General features: G+C 40.5%; 1 protein-coding gene across 2 annotated transcripts in view; it reads left to right on the forward strand.

Annotated features, from left to right (window-relative positions):
- The window catches only part of slc4a4a (solute carrier family 4 member 4a), a 108,575-nt gene extending 94,055 nt beyond the window's left edge, over positions 1 to 14,520 (forward strand). For both annotated transcript variants that reach the window (XM_073814619.1, XM_073814620.1), the window contains exons 18-26: positions 193 to 354; positions 7,211 to 7,389; positions 7,752 to 7,824; positions 7,911 to 7,979; positions 8,743 to 8,916; positions 9,247 to 9,411; positions 11,636 to 11,729; positions 12,399 to 12,478; positions 12,706 to 14,520. In XM_073814619.1, the coding sequence (XP_073670720.1) occupies positions 193 to 354; positions 7,211 to 7,389; positions 7,752 to 7,824; positions 7,911 to 7,979; positions 8,743 to 8,916; positions 9,247 to 9,411; positions 11,636 to 11,729; positions 12,399 to 12,442 (960 nt within the window). In that variant the 3' untranslated portion in view covers positions 12,443 to 12,478; positions 12,706 to 14,520. The remainder of the gene's footprint in view (positions 1 to 192; positions 355 to 7,210; positions 7,390 to 7,751; positions 7,825 to 7,910; positions 7,980 to 8,742; positions 8,917 to 9,246; positions 9,412 to 11,635; positions 11,730 to 12,398; positions 12,479 to 12,705) is intronic.
- Positions 14,521 to 14,898: the final 378 nt, after the last annotated feature.

Raw genomic sequence — 14,898 nt, forward strand, 5'->3', positions numbered from 1 at the left:
TTTGGTAAACGTTGCAAACTATACTTTAAAGCATTGTGAGCAAGTTATGTTTTGAATCGTATTTAGTAATCACACACTGTTACGTTCCATTAAAAGGATGCTGTTCTTAAAATCCACTTAAGATTAACATTTGCCAAGTGTCTTTACCACAAATCTGAAACTCTGATCCTCACACTTCTCTAATATGTTAAGCCAACAAGCCCACACCGCGGCTGGTTTGTGCCACCGTTCGGAGGTAACCCCTGGTGGGTGTATCTGGCAGCTGCTCTACCTGCCCTGCTGGTCACCATCCTGCTCTTCATGGATCAGCAGATCACCGCTGTCATCGTCAATCGCAAGGAGCACAAGCTCAAGGTAGACCTGTGATTTTCTCCCAAACCTGATGGTTTATCACGCTCACTTCGAGCCGCTCAGGATCACAGAAAATGCTTGCTGTGGGCAACTAAATATTTATAGAAAAGTCTCTTATGAATAGAGTTTATTAAGGGTTTTGACATTGAGTAATCAAAAATTTAGTTATTTAAACAGATGGTTAGAGACATAGAATTAAAAGCAACAACATTATAAAGAAAGGAATGCTTGAGAATTTTTTATTAGTTTAAAACATGAAACGCTTAGGTTACTCACGTAACCCCGGTTCCCTGAAATAACGGGAACGAAGCATTGCGTCAGTTAGCTGACGCTATGGGGGAAACTCCTGTTTACTCCGTGACTGAAGCCTATTGGTTAACGTCTGTACAAAGTACAGACCAATGACGTTTGAACCCGCGCGCGGGAGGAACGCGTCCTTATATAAGCGCGGTTCAATCGTCAGGAGCTCATTATATTCGACTGAAGCACGCAGCCGAATAACACTCGCTGCGTAGACGTTTGTAGCACGGCAAGAGACGCAATGCTTCGTTCCCGTTATTTCAGGGAACCGGGGTTACGTGAGTAACCTAAGCGTTCCCTTTCAATACGGTTCACTTCGCATTGCGTCAGTTAGCTGACGCTATGGGGGAACGTAATCCCATCACGCCGTGCATACACAACGTACTGAAGTGCCTTACCGGAGAGACACTGCGTGTGGCCCTATACCCGGCATATTCACAGCTTAAAAAGCAAATGTGTAAGCACCATATAAATTGTTGACGCGCACACGGTGGGGTTTTAAACGCACCGGGGGCACATAACATAGCACAAGACGGCGAGGTACCGAGCGCGCCGCGGCTGTGCGAGATAAGTAAATTCAGAGTAACGTTGGTGGGCTCGCTGAGCGCACCGTGGTGTACACATAAAACGCATGAGCGTGCATGATTGAGCCGAGAGAACCTGCGCTCGTAGGGCAGGGACGTCTAAGCTGTAAAATCTGACAACGTAGACGGCGAAGACCAGCCGGCCGCGTAGCAGATATCAAATATATAGATACCCCTGTAGACCAAGTTCATGAAGAAGCCAAACTCGCAGAGAGTGGGCTCTATATAGGACATAGCTCATAGAGGGGCGTGAGCCAGTGCGATGGTTTCAACGATCCATCTAAATAACCACTGTTAGCAACAGACATACGTAGTGAGTGATCTGCGAAGCTCACGAACGGCCGATCTGACTATAATATGCGGCAGAACGGTTCGTAGCGTGGGATTATACAGATACCACAATAGTGTGAACCCAGGTGCACCCTCGAGCGCATCGGGATGCATATAGGTAGTATTATAGTGCACAGATCGGTGAGCTTTCCAAGCGCGCCGTAAATGTGTATTGACTATAAATTGCACGGGCACAGGTGAACACTTGAATACATCGTGAATGCATATAGATGAATCAGAGTGTTATAATGCACAGGCCGGCAAGATTCTCGAGCGCGCCGTCATGTGTTCTGATAATAAATTGTGCGCACACGGGTGAACTCTTCAGTGCACCGTGAATGCGTATAGATAAATCAGTGCACAGAACGCGCCGTGAATGTGTACAAATATGATTGATGAACGTAACGGTGGGCACCCAACGCACCGTGAACGTACACAGATGAACAACAATGTATGTGTCACAAATCATAACACAGCTGGGTATACAGGTGAGCTTTCCCAAGCGCATCTTATTGTATACCAAAATGTTATAGCGTGTACATGTGAGCTTCTCTAAGCGCACGGTGGACGCATATAATTAAAAACCATATCGTGCATACAGGTGAGCTAATGGGCGCACCTTTAATGCAACAAACCTCAGTAGTGCGAAGCAGGGATGTCGAAGCTGTAAACTGACAACGTGGACGGCGGGGACCAGCCGGCCGTGTCACAATTGTCAAATGAGAAACCTCTAAGACCATGCCCATGCTCTAAGACAAGTGAGCATAATTGTCACGGGAGGTGATAACGTCAACGATCCATAAATAGCCTGTATTGACAGGTGCTCTAGTGAGTGATCTGTGACGCAGATGAACAGCTGATCGTCTGATGTACGTCAGACGTAGGTGTCATCCAGGACCTTGGACAGTTCCAGAGCGCTGTGCCTCGGGCACCGTCCGCATCTGAGAAATGACAGGCTTATGAATAAAGTGAATGGCCAGCCGTAAAAGCATGGTTCGCTGTTACCGCCGCCGTCCGCATCTGAGAGATGACAGGCTTGTGAATTAAATGAATGGTCGGTCGTAAAAGCGTGGTTCGCTGTTATCACGGCCACATAGATATAGGTAGGGGAGAGAGCCGCCGTGCCTCTGTAGTGAGGAGAAAAGTGTTCCACCCACGATTCGCGGGGGGTATTGACTTTCAAATGTCACTAGACAGAATGGATCAGACTTTGCATAAGGACGCCTCGTGAAAGGGGTCCTAGCAGCTTGTGTCAATGTGTCATAAGGCACGTAATGTAGGTCGTGTCCCACGGATGCCATCTCCGCACGCCCATCGTAATGGGTTAATATTGGTAGTTTAAGCATGAGATGCGTATCACTCTGATTGAACATAGCTTATAAAGCGATGCAATGAGTTTATAAAGGAGATGACTCGTCAGCTTGTTCAGGGGGCGAGATCTCAGTCTGGTTCGGTAAATAATGAAACCACCGTAGATTGCCCGACCGCATTATCACAATAACACGGTCGAGAGTGCTGCAGTGCTAAATCATCCTCTTAATGTACCGTATTCACAGTACAAGGTGATTTATATGAGACAAACGGCGTTCCACGCGCCGAAGGCTGATTGCCGTCGTAAAGCGTGTTCAACCCACAGCAAATGCTGGGCTAGCTCGTAATGACAGCACTTCATGCAGCAGTGTGTAACTTAAGCAAGCTTCCCGGCCGTCAGCTCGGGGCGGGACCTTTGCTTAGTCAAACTGAAGTGGACTTATGAACAATGCCACGATATTCAGCTTTCTGAGGCTCGTTAGAGGGGTACGGGCGCCCGTCTTAAACGAGATGCCGCGCGCGTCTGACTGTGCGCGCGCTTTAAGCTTTGAAACTTATTGTGGCGGGTAGCAAGCTCACTTGAGGTTGATATTACCCTTAATATCTCCGAGTATTGGAGCGGAGGTGTGAGCGTCTTCGGATCCGCTAATATAAATCAGCTATATGGCCGAAAAACGTCATAAACCGCTTGGCTGTAAGCCTTTGAGTGGCCGTCCGGAGAGGGCGCGATTCAAACGCTTGGAGCCATGCAAAAGTCTGAGGCTGTCCTTCCTCTAGGAAGAGAGAATAACAGCCGTAAGACCGTGCTCGTTTGCGCCATCAGCATCGTAGCGGAGAAACTGAGGTGGGCTGCGAGCGAATTTGGCAGAAAGGTGTTAGACCCACTGTACAGTCGTGGGGTGTCAATACACAGTATATGGCCAAACCGGGGTTTTTTCGGCTAGCGTCGATAGAATTATGGACAGCGGGCCGTGTGTGCGTATTACTGATTGCTTGTCAGTAAGGCGATAAAGTGTTTAGAGACACTGTACAACCGTGGGTGTCAATACACAGTATAGTAAGCACGGAAATTACTCTTTTTAGAGGAATTAAATACCGTTCGCCACTATAGTGAGGTCGCATAGCCGACAGTATTACACAGTATGTTTGGATAAACAGCACACAGAAAACATTTCAGGGCAGTCCAGCCGAGGCGCGACATAACCCCTTTTTCCCAGACAGTTTCGTTCTCTGTTGATGCAGCTATGCTGCGGAGACCAGAGCTCAGCCGTTCAGGTGCACAAGCCTCAGTAGTGACGGTGACCGAACGGCTCACGGAGCAGGGTAGTATGTCTAGGTAGTTTAATGTCAGACTGAACCCATCGCAGAGAGGAAGTCTGCCGCGAGGCCCGCGGTTTTGCCGTTTATTAAAAGGGCAGAAAAACCGGGTGTATATATATATAAGAATGTACCAATATTCAGCGCACTGATATAGGACGGGACTGAATAAAGGGAGGTATTCGGGCCTCAGTATATTATAAACAAATTCGTTCTGCCTCTGATTCCGTCTAAACCAGAGAGAAATTACCAGGCAGACGAAAAATGAGCTATCTGAAGTGAGATCGGCTCAGGCCAGTAAAGCTCTATAATAAGTGTTTTAGCGCTCCAATAGAGGCGTGTCCGCCTTATCGAGCAGACGAATGAGATCGTGCCGCTCCAGGAGGGGAGGGGCATGAAGCTCTCTTATACTGAGTGTTCTTGGTGCTCCAATAGCGGCGAATCGGCCCTATCGAGCAGACGAATGAGATCGCGCCGCTCCAGGAGGGGAGGGGCATGAAGCTCTGTAATCGTTGAACACTGGACAGCTGCATTTAGAGGCAGCGAGCCGTAATACCGCGTGCTAGCTAAGCCGTTAAGAGACCTCACCACTGTGGGGAAAGGAGCGAGGGACTCCGCGAGCGTGGAGCACGAGTGGCTGTGCTATGACAGAGACAGGGGCAGACCGCCCGTGTTTGCTTGTCGTATGCATCTATCCAGGTCTACGGTTCCCCGCTTGTTCATCTCAACAAGAGAGGAACGGCAGAGGGGAGCAGCAACACAGACAGAACAGCCATGCGTCGTGACGGTATCACCCGATGCACTCGGGGGATTAATATATGTGCCAGAGATCTCGCCACTGAATGTAAGAGGAGCGAAGGGACTCTGTAAGCATGAACGGTTGCGGTGTGACAGAACACAGGGGGGGTTAGTCCGTGTGTGCTTGTCTATGCATCCATCTAGTCTCATGGCTCGCCGTGTGTTCATCCCGGCGAGAGAGGAACAGCAGGGGGAGCACGAAACATGGATAAGACAACCAAAGCATAAGCGCGGTCCCGGCGTGGGAGGTGCCAGACCGGTAACGCGCTCGGAGGAAATTCATAGCAGAGAGGCTCACCGAGCCGCTGTGCTGGACGCTATTACAACAGCGCCTGCTCTTTTAGCTTATAGCTTTATATTAAAAATATTGATCTTACCGGGCGGCCGCAGGGGAGACCTCGTCAGGCGTGTGTCCGCTGCACAGGGCTCGAACCACGGCAAGCGAATGCTATCTTCGGTTCTCGGCCGGAAAGCGGCAGGGGAAGACGCTAGACCTGGACTCTGCTATCTTCGGTTCTCAGCCGGAAAACGGCAGGGGAAGACGCTAGGCCTGGACTCCGCTGCAGGGCTTTTGTCAACGGCGAGGTAAGGCTTCTTCTTTTTCTTCGGAGCAGCGAGAGGTTCGCGCTGAAGGAGAAAATAATGAGCTCCTGACGATTGAACCGCGCTTATATAAGGACGCGTTCCTCCCGTGCGCGGGTTCAAACGTCATTGGTCTGTACTTTGTACAGACGTTAACCAATAGGCTTCAGTCACGGAGTAAACAGGAGTTTCCCCCATAGCGTCAGCTAACTGACGCAATGCGAAGTGAACCGTATTGAAAGGGAAACACTAGCGCATGCTCATAGGGGTGGTTTCCGAAACAGTGTTTTGATTAATCTAGGACTAGGCCTTATATATTAGTGGGCGGTTTCCCAGACAGAGATTAGACTAGTCTTAGACTCAAATAAATGTAAGAGCTGTCCAAACTGAAAACAACTTGCACTGACATCTTAAAATACATGAGTGCCCTTTGTTTTGCCTCAAAATGCACACCAGTAATGTTTTTAGTAAGGCATGTTTGTTGAAACTTAACTGAGGCCTAGTCCTGGTTTAAGCTAATCCCTGTCCAGGAAACCACCCCAATGACATTTAAGTAGTTTTTACAAACATACCTTTAAAAAAAAACAAAGGTTTGCATCTTGACAAAACAACGGCACTGATATACAGTACATAAAAATATGTCATTGCAAGATGTTTTTAAATTAAAGGGGACATATCATAAAAATCTGGCTGTTCCCATGTTTAAGTGCCATAACTGGGTCCCCTGTGCTTCTATAAACCTAGAAAATGTGAAAAAATCAACCCAGTAACTTAGTTTTGGTAAACCATTCTCTGGAAGCATGTGTAAAGAAATGTCATAGAAATTTAGCTCCCCTTGTGATGTCAGAAGGGGATAATACTGCCCCTTAATCTGCACTATCCAACCAAAGCACTGCCATTTAGTGCAGATATCAGCTTATTTGCATTTAAAAGGACACACACAAAAACAGCACATTTTCGCTCACACCTACAAAGTGGCAATTTTAACATGCTATAATAAATGATCTATATGATATTTTGAGCTAGAAGTTCATATACATACTACATACTTTATATGACATCTTAAAAAGTGTTGTGAAATGTCCCCTTTAAGGCAGCTCAAACATGCATTTTAGTCTAGGACTAGGATAAGCCCTCTCCAGGAAACCGCCCATACACGTTTCACTAAGCAAAACATCCAACTTTGTCCAGCCATTGCACTGTTGTCCCATATAGGAACAGATTCTCAATAATGGAACAAAGAAGGAATTGTAAACCAGACAACAGCAAGTCATTCATTCTCTCCAAAGCCTGTAATGTGAGAATAGCCTTTAAACATTGTGTCCTCTCACTATAATGCTTTTCCATGGTATTTTTATCTTTGTGTAAATAACACCGCCTCTGTGATATACTACACCTGAGGTTTTGTGTCATAATGGTATGCAGCATCACTTTTAAGCTTAATATAAAAGCGCTATATAGAAATTAAGTTTATTATTATTATACATTTTATAATGTTAATATCAAGCACTCAGGTGACCTAAAGCATTGTTTAAGTTTGACAAAATGATCCGCCATCACATCCACTGATCACTGTTATCCAGGGAATGATGATGATATTATGAAACCCAAGAGATTGTTTTCTTTGTTTTCATTAGAAAGGTGCAGGCTATCATCTGGATCTGTTCTGGGTAGGTGTTCTGCTGGCATTGTGCTCCTTCATGGGTTTGCCGTGGTATGTTGCTGCCACGGTTATTTCTATCGCTCACATTGACAGCTTAAAGATGGAGACAGAGACGTCTGCCCCTGGAGAGCAGCCCAAATTCTTGGGCGTCAGGTGAGTTCTTAAACATTTAATAGATCTACCAAATTTTTGAACAACTTTAAAAAAGAATTTAAGGACCCCACACAAGAATACAGTGTTTGACTCAGTGGGGTCCCTTTTTAAAAAAAAAAAAAAGTGGACTGCTTGTTTGATTGAATTTCATGGGGTTTTATTGATACAGCTGTAAGCTGAACAAATGTAAACAGGATCTGCCTGGATCTGTCAAAAACACAACCACTTGTATTTAGGTCATGCTTTTGAACACTTTTGAAGTTTTTATACCCCAAGTATGCCAGATGTTAATTAATAAAATACTTGAAAATTAGCTATATTTGGGATTTCATATGTTAAAAAGGTGTCATTTGATCTTTCAGGGAACAAAGAGTCACTGGTGTAGCTGTCTTCCTTCTCACTGGTCTGTCTGTCTTTATGGCTCCCATCCTCAAGGTAATGATACAGTAGGATCAGGCACACAATGTTGTAATGAGATTTGTGATTTGGGTTTGGATTTAAAAATGATTTCTTTTTCACAGTTTATACCTATGCCAGTGCTATATGGAGTTTTCCTCTACATGGGTGTTGCCTCACTAAATGGAGTGCAGGTAAGTTACCAAATTGGCATGCCGAACACGATCTGCAGACTTTTTGTATTTTTCATGTTTATTTTTGAAGATAAGCTATAAAACAGAATGGAATGGATTTAAATGTGTTTGATAGTATCAGTTTTTGTTAATTGCCAAACTTTCTGTGGAAATGTTCATGGGCAAATAAATGTGGGCCTGGCAATAGGGCTGTGCACTACTCAAAAGTAAATGAAGTTTCTTAATTTCAATTCAGTTTCTGAATTTGAAGTAGGACACATGTTGAATCAGATTTAGAAAATAAATGTAGAACTGCCGTTTTGTCATTTCCCATAAATACAGTAATCCATTAATAATACCATTGAGAAAGACTGCTGTGTAAATTAGTTTCAAATGCATTGTAGTATGATCTATTTTATTCAATTTGCAATAGGCTTTATGCCCAGCTGCACTACTTCCTGAACTTCAGCCAGCTCCTTGTTTCCTGTCTGCCATTATTGGACAAACTGATTAATCCAGGTGTGCCTGACCTCAGCAGTCACAACAACAATAATCAGACACACCTGGATTAATCTGTTTGTCCAATAATGGCAGACAGGAAACAAGGAGCTGGCTGAAGTTCAGGAAGTAGTGCAGCTGGGCATATTGTGTGGTCAATTAAAGTCAAACTCTAAGCCATGTAGTTCAACCAACTTGAACAATTTGAAGCAACTTGCACATTTTGATGTGCCTTCAACCCTGTGTGTTAATGCTTTTTTAATAATTTCTTGTCTTTTGTTCTCAGTTTATGGACCGTCTCAAGCTGCTCCTAATGCCTGCCAAACACCAGCCAGACCTGATCTATCTGCGGCATGTCCCGCTGAGGAAGGTCCATCTCTTTACCTTTGTGCAGATGCTCTGCCTGGCTCTTCTCTGGGTCCTCAAATCCACCGTGGCTGCCATTGTCTTTCCAGTTATGGTTAGTCATTTGCGTCACAAGCTACTTTATTTATGTATTTTTGATGTTTTAATTACAAAAAGCATGGCAGTGTCAATATGTTTTATGTTGAAACCTCACTAGTGCAGCTACGTCACCGACTAGTTAGTTGTTGGACAAATATCTACCAATCCTCTAGAAAAATGGACACAATGTTCTGCCAGCATTTTGATAATTTGTTGTAATAATGTTTATGAGCCAGTCTAATCTGCATACATTGAAGTCACATAACAACCAGTGTGCAAAATAAAACCTGTTTTAATCCTCTGTTTTTTACAAAAACAAAAAACATTGTTTGTTTTCATTGGTCAGATCTTGGCTTTGGTTGCTGTAAGGAAGGCGTTGGACTATCTCTTTTCTCAGCACGACCTCAGCTTTCTAGATGACGTCATACCCGAGAAGGACAAGAAAAAGAAAGAGGATGAGAAGAAAAAGAAAAAGAAGAAAGACGATAGTGTAGACAGTGATATGGAAGATGTGAGTGTCTTTATAACACTTGCTTTGTAGCTGATGTTACTGAGTGCCACTTTTGTAATAGACAAATACATTTTTATTTATTGATTTATGATATATATTGATCATGTATCATTAAATATCACCATTTTTCATTTTGATAATACTAAATAGTTTTATATTTATTTACTGTATTTAGGAAAATATTTTAATAATCTTGCAAATGTTTGACTTTTTCAATGTATTGCAAAAAAAATCTACTTTTAAAAACAGTTCAAGGTAAAGGTCAAGGTCACTTTGCAGTCCATGTAGAAAAACAGGTGGTTAGTTTTATAATTATGTAAAGGGATTCAATAATTGTTAATGTAAATGTACACATACGGGCAGGGGCGAAAATCTCATCTAAATGTTGGGGGGGACAATAAACATAAAATTTTTCAAGAACAATTTTTGAAGGGGACACCAATAATACAGGCAAAATTGTACTTGCAAGGAAATGGGTACAGATAGAAAACGTTTCTCTTTCTCTATGAACGGACGCAAATTTAATTTTAATACATATGAATGCAGAGGTGAAAAGAGTAATACAATTTTCTACTTAAGTAATAGTAAAGTTACTTTAATAATATTTTACTTAAGTAAAAGTAAAGTTACTGGTCTAAAAATCTACTCAAGTAAAAAGTCATTTTAATTTTAAGAGTTACTTTTTTACAGCGGGGAGAGGTTTCTAGTATAGTTCACAAAGGAAGGATATATACATCTCAAACTATGTTTTTAATTGTAAACATCTCTACAATTAAAGTGCAATAACAAATGTTAATAAAATAAAAAGCTTTTTATAACTAAGAAACATTTATGGAATTATTTAATGATTTTTACAGGTGAGTTATGCACTTTTGAAGCAAAAATAATATGAGGTCAGCAGCTAGTAAATACAATCATTATATGAAGGTTGTAATTGATGTATTGCTGGTAACATACATTGTTATTAAACTATATACATAAATGAACATATAATGAGATGAGTGCCATGGCTATACACTATACATCCTTTACACGTTTATTAGCTCCCAGACCTGTGTACCTGATGTCTTTCAATCTATCTCTCTCGCGCTCTCTCTCTCTCTGCAATGTCTAATGATCTGCGCATTCTCGAGGACGTTCTCAAGTTGTTTGACTTGACGCGAAGCTGCTAGACCTCGGAAGATAATGCGCATGTATTAAAAATGCATCGTGCAAATTAGCGGTTAAACACGGTCGGCAATTCTCAAACTCCGTACTCAAGAGCATGAACCCTACCTGAATGAAACAATCGCTTTGCGTCAATGGCCAGGGGTTTCTTTCGTAAGAATTGAATTGAGGGTCTGCATTAGCCTGCGCCTGTCTCGTCCCTCTCCATGGTTCTTTTTGCGCGTTCCCCCGCCCATCAATCAATCATCCGACCGTGGCGCGTCTTTATCACCTTACTTTTTTATTTATTTTTACTCAGTAACGGATATGATTTAACATGTAGCGAAGTAACCAACAATACTTTAAACATACTTAAGTAAAAGTAAAGTACAGATTTTAAAAACTACTCAAAGTAAAAGTACACAAAAAACTCAGTTACAGCAAGGTGAGTAAATGTAATTTGTTACTTTCAGCTCTGCCTCACCTCTGCATGAATGCATAAAAATGTTTTCTTGATCGTTTATCTGCTTCTGTTCTCAGAAAACGAAATATGTTCATGTTTATATGTCAAAATAGTCCAGTTTTAAAACATATGAGGATAAACTGATAAGTGATGGGAAACGTTGTATTGTATATAGCTTATTAACGCGTCGGCTCCGTACACTTCTCTACCACCGGAATGTGTGGTGGTGAGGTAAAAGGGGCGTGGGCAGTGGACCAAACCACTGTGAGGCAAGGGAGGGGGAATCCAAATATTTAAAACGTTTTTTTGTTGTTGCTCCGTTTGCATTTGTATTGTTTCACTTCTTACACAACTAGTTTAAGTATTATAAATCATTAAATTATTTTCAATACACATATTCTAATGATAATTTAGGGGGGACAACCCTCAGATAGGGGGGGTCCTGTCCCCCCCGACCCCCCCGGGATTTCCGCCCATGCATACGGGTGACGGTTTTAGGGTATAAACTACATCATGACATCAGCTGTATGTTCGATGTAATTTTAGTGTTTGGTTTAACACTATGTTAAAGAGTAGATGTGAACTGTAGCTTTTTGACCAATTCTTCTTGTGCAGTCTGACTATCCTTTCAATGAGAACGTCCCCAGCATTAAAATCCCAATGGACATGATGGAGCATGAGCCTTTTTTGGGCGATAAGGCCTCTGACAGTGAGTAGTCCAGACCTGGGTCCTCACCTCATCTTCTGGGGCGTTTACGGATGAGATGCTCTTTTTAATAATACGGGATGAATGTTTTTCTTTTTCCTTTCATACACAATGCATGATGCCACTACTAACTCTTGTGTAACTTTATGTCTGTGGAGTTGGCATGTTTTCTATAGACACCTGCATTACCTCTATTACCTCTGTTTGTCATGGCTTTGTCTTTGCGTCATTTCCCTTATTTTTCATTTCAGTTTACTGTGACTAAGCACCTTTTTGTAGCATGCTAACACAAACTGCATTCTGGGAAGCTTTAGCAAAAAAACTATTTTAAATTAATTTGCTTATATTTGCTGGCTATAAATAAATCTAATAATTTTATTGCCTTATAAAACTTCAATTTGTATATACTGTAAGTTTTATGATTTTACAAAAATCTAACAAAGTGTTTCCAATTCAATCATTTTACATCACTTTAAAAAAAAGCAAATATGATATAAATTAATTAGATGTATTTAATCTTCAGAGGACAGATGTGTTTAGCTTTTTTGCATGCATCTAATAAACTGTATGCTGGTGCCTAATCTTCTTGAATGTGTGTATATGCATGATAATGTATGGCCGGGTGTGTGCTCATAGTGGACCATGAATTGTCTTACTTTCTTAATCTTGCAGGAGAGAAGTCCCCTTCATTCCTTGACCGATATTCATCATGCTGAAAAACATCACTACTTTCATACTAGCCCATTGTCAAGGTAAGCTTATACATATATAAGCTTAATTGAGTTATTATATTATAGCATGCATGGCTTGTCAAGTTTGTTACTGTATATGCATGCTTGAACCGGCCTATATTTTAGGCCTTTTTGTAATTTAGACTGTGAATAAATGAACTACAAAACAAAAGGTTCTAACAAATGTTAACAAATAACCCGTTCACGTTAAAAAAGAAAAGTTTCCTCATGAAATCAATGTTTTTCAGTTCAGAGAGACTGCCGCTGAATGTGCCTCAAATTAAAATAGACATGGACCCAGATGACAACAACGGCTACTACTGGAGGAATCGTGGGTCTGAGACTTCCATATAACTTCTCCGGACAACAGTCTGCAAACATAGATTTTAAGCTCTTTTATTTCACTTTTATCTCTAGGTGTTCTTTCAATTTTCCGAAAGGCAGTTTGCCAATGGATATTTTTTCAGTTTCCCATCACAGATGGTTTTAAGAATGGCTTGAGAAAAAGCTTGTTTTCCACTCACCCAATTACTATGGTTTATGTAATCCCTAAACTACTATGCAATTCACTTCACTGTTTCACGTATGTGCTGAGCTTCAGAACAATGCTGTAACTGTTTTACCACTACTGGGAATGAATTACTCCCCTTTTATTCATCCATTTCAATACAGTACATTTCTTTCTATCAAATTCACTTATTGTTACTGCTTTCTCTTTTTTTTTTTGCTGCTCTACCTCTGTTTTACTTGGTAGGCGTTATGTGAAAATTAAATAACTTCTTTCATTGTTTTTTTTCCATTTGCACAGCATGTGATTTTAAAGTTAATCGTATAATGTACATCTTGAATGAACTAGACAAGAAATTATATTTTGTTGAGAGACAGAACACCTGTGAAATAGTATATAATATTTAGCTGTTGATTAACCTGTTAATGATGGTTAATTTTTAATATATAAAAATAATTGAATCCTTGGTTTCCTGCTGTTATATATTTTATTGTTTAGATTTTATATTTGCTATAATATTTAATTTCTAACATTTATGCCTAATTATTTAAAAATAATTATAAGCCTAATATTTTATGACGCATAATCAGTAGTCATTATAATTTTCTAATGTTATTGGGCTTTTGCTTTCATGACAGGTTAGTGAAACATGCAAACCTGCGACATACTACATGTAAACCCAGAATTGCTTGTCTTGCAAATTATTTACCCAAGTGGCTTAAACCTGAATTGCAATATTACATTGTTTTGTTTTTTTTGTTCTTTGCTATTGTGAACTTCAGATCACCTTTTTCTTTGTGCATTATTTAAGTGATTTCTAGTTATTGATTGAATGTTATATTGTTAGCTGTGGCATTTATAAAAATGAGTGTCACAAAATCCACAATGTGATACATTGAATGAAGATGGTTATACTGGAAAAGAGAATGTGCTCTCCAGATGTAGCAAATGTAGCCTGCATGTCCTAAACATGTCATCTCTGAGCCTTGATATTTTATATATTAAGAAGAACCCAATATTCTGTGTTGATTCCAACATTTTTATCAACCTCTCATCACTTTATATTTTCTCTCTCTTTCAAAAACGAACAAAAATGTATCGATCTTTATAGAAATATTTTTAAAATCATCTTCTTTTAAGTATAAGATTACATTTTTAACATTTTGGGGTACCTGCCTGAGACAGATGAAATATATTGTGAAAGTATGTTCTTAAACATCTAAACAATGCTAAATATTTTAGAGTGTAGATTTTTGTGACTTTTTAGAACAAAACAGCTGAAATTATTTTAGAATTTATATTTTTCAAAGGAAATGAATAATAAAAATGAACAGAATTTATTAAATGGTCTCTCGGTGCCTTTTTCTGTGTGTTATATAAGCTGGATTTTTAAGTGATTTCTTGTTTTTCTTGTATGAAATATTTTGTGATGTATTAGTAAAGTGCAAATAAGACCATCAAAGCAATTTACAGTGAAAATACTGATTAAAATTTGTTTCGCAGCAGCAAACTATGAGACAGTCACCTGCCTATTATTAAATATGATACAACATTACCATCTAGTGTTTGAATTTAATATTACACAGGTTGAGAGGAAGTTACACATCAAGACATTATATTACATTAAAGGGCCTAAATGTAAAATATAAAAGCACTTACCTGTACATGTTTTTTTCTTCATGATTAAACATGAAGATAAGCATTAAGTTACCATAATGCTAGCATGATTTAATGAACTAAAATGCACACAAAAGTCTTAAGAGAGGAAAAGCTTACAGGTAAGTAATTGGTATTTAATTTAGATCTGGCCAATTCATTGCTCTGAGTCTTACGTGATATTGCCATAGTTACTACTAAGGTATTTTCTGTAATATGGCCCCAGATTTGATTTTTAACATGTATTAATCTTTAGTAAATGCCAATAGTTCACTGT

Source organism: Paramisgurnus dabryanus, chromosome 5 (genome assembly GCF_030506205.2).
Source record: "Paramisgurnus dabryanus chromosome 5, PD_genome_1.1, whole genome shotgun sequence".
NCBI lineage: Eukaryota > Metazoa > Chordata > Actinopteri > Cypriniformes > Cobitidae > Paramisgurnus > Paramisgurnus dabryanus.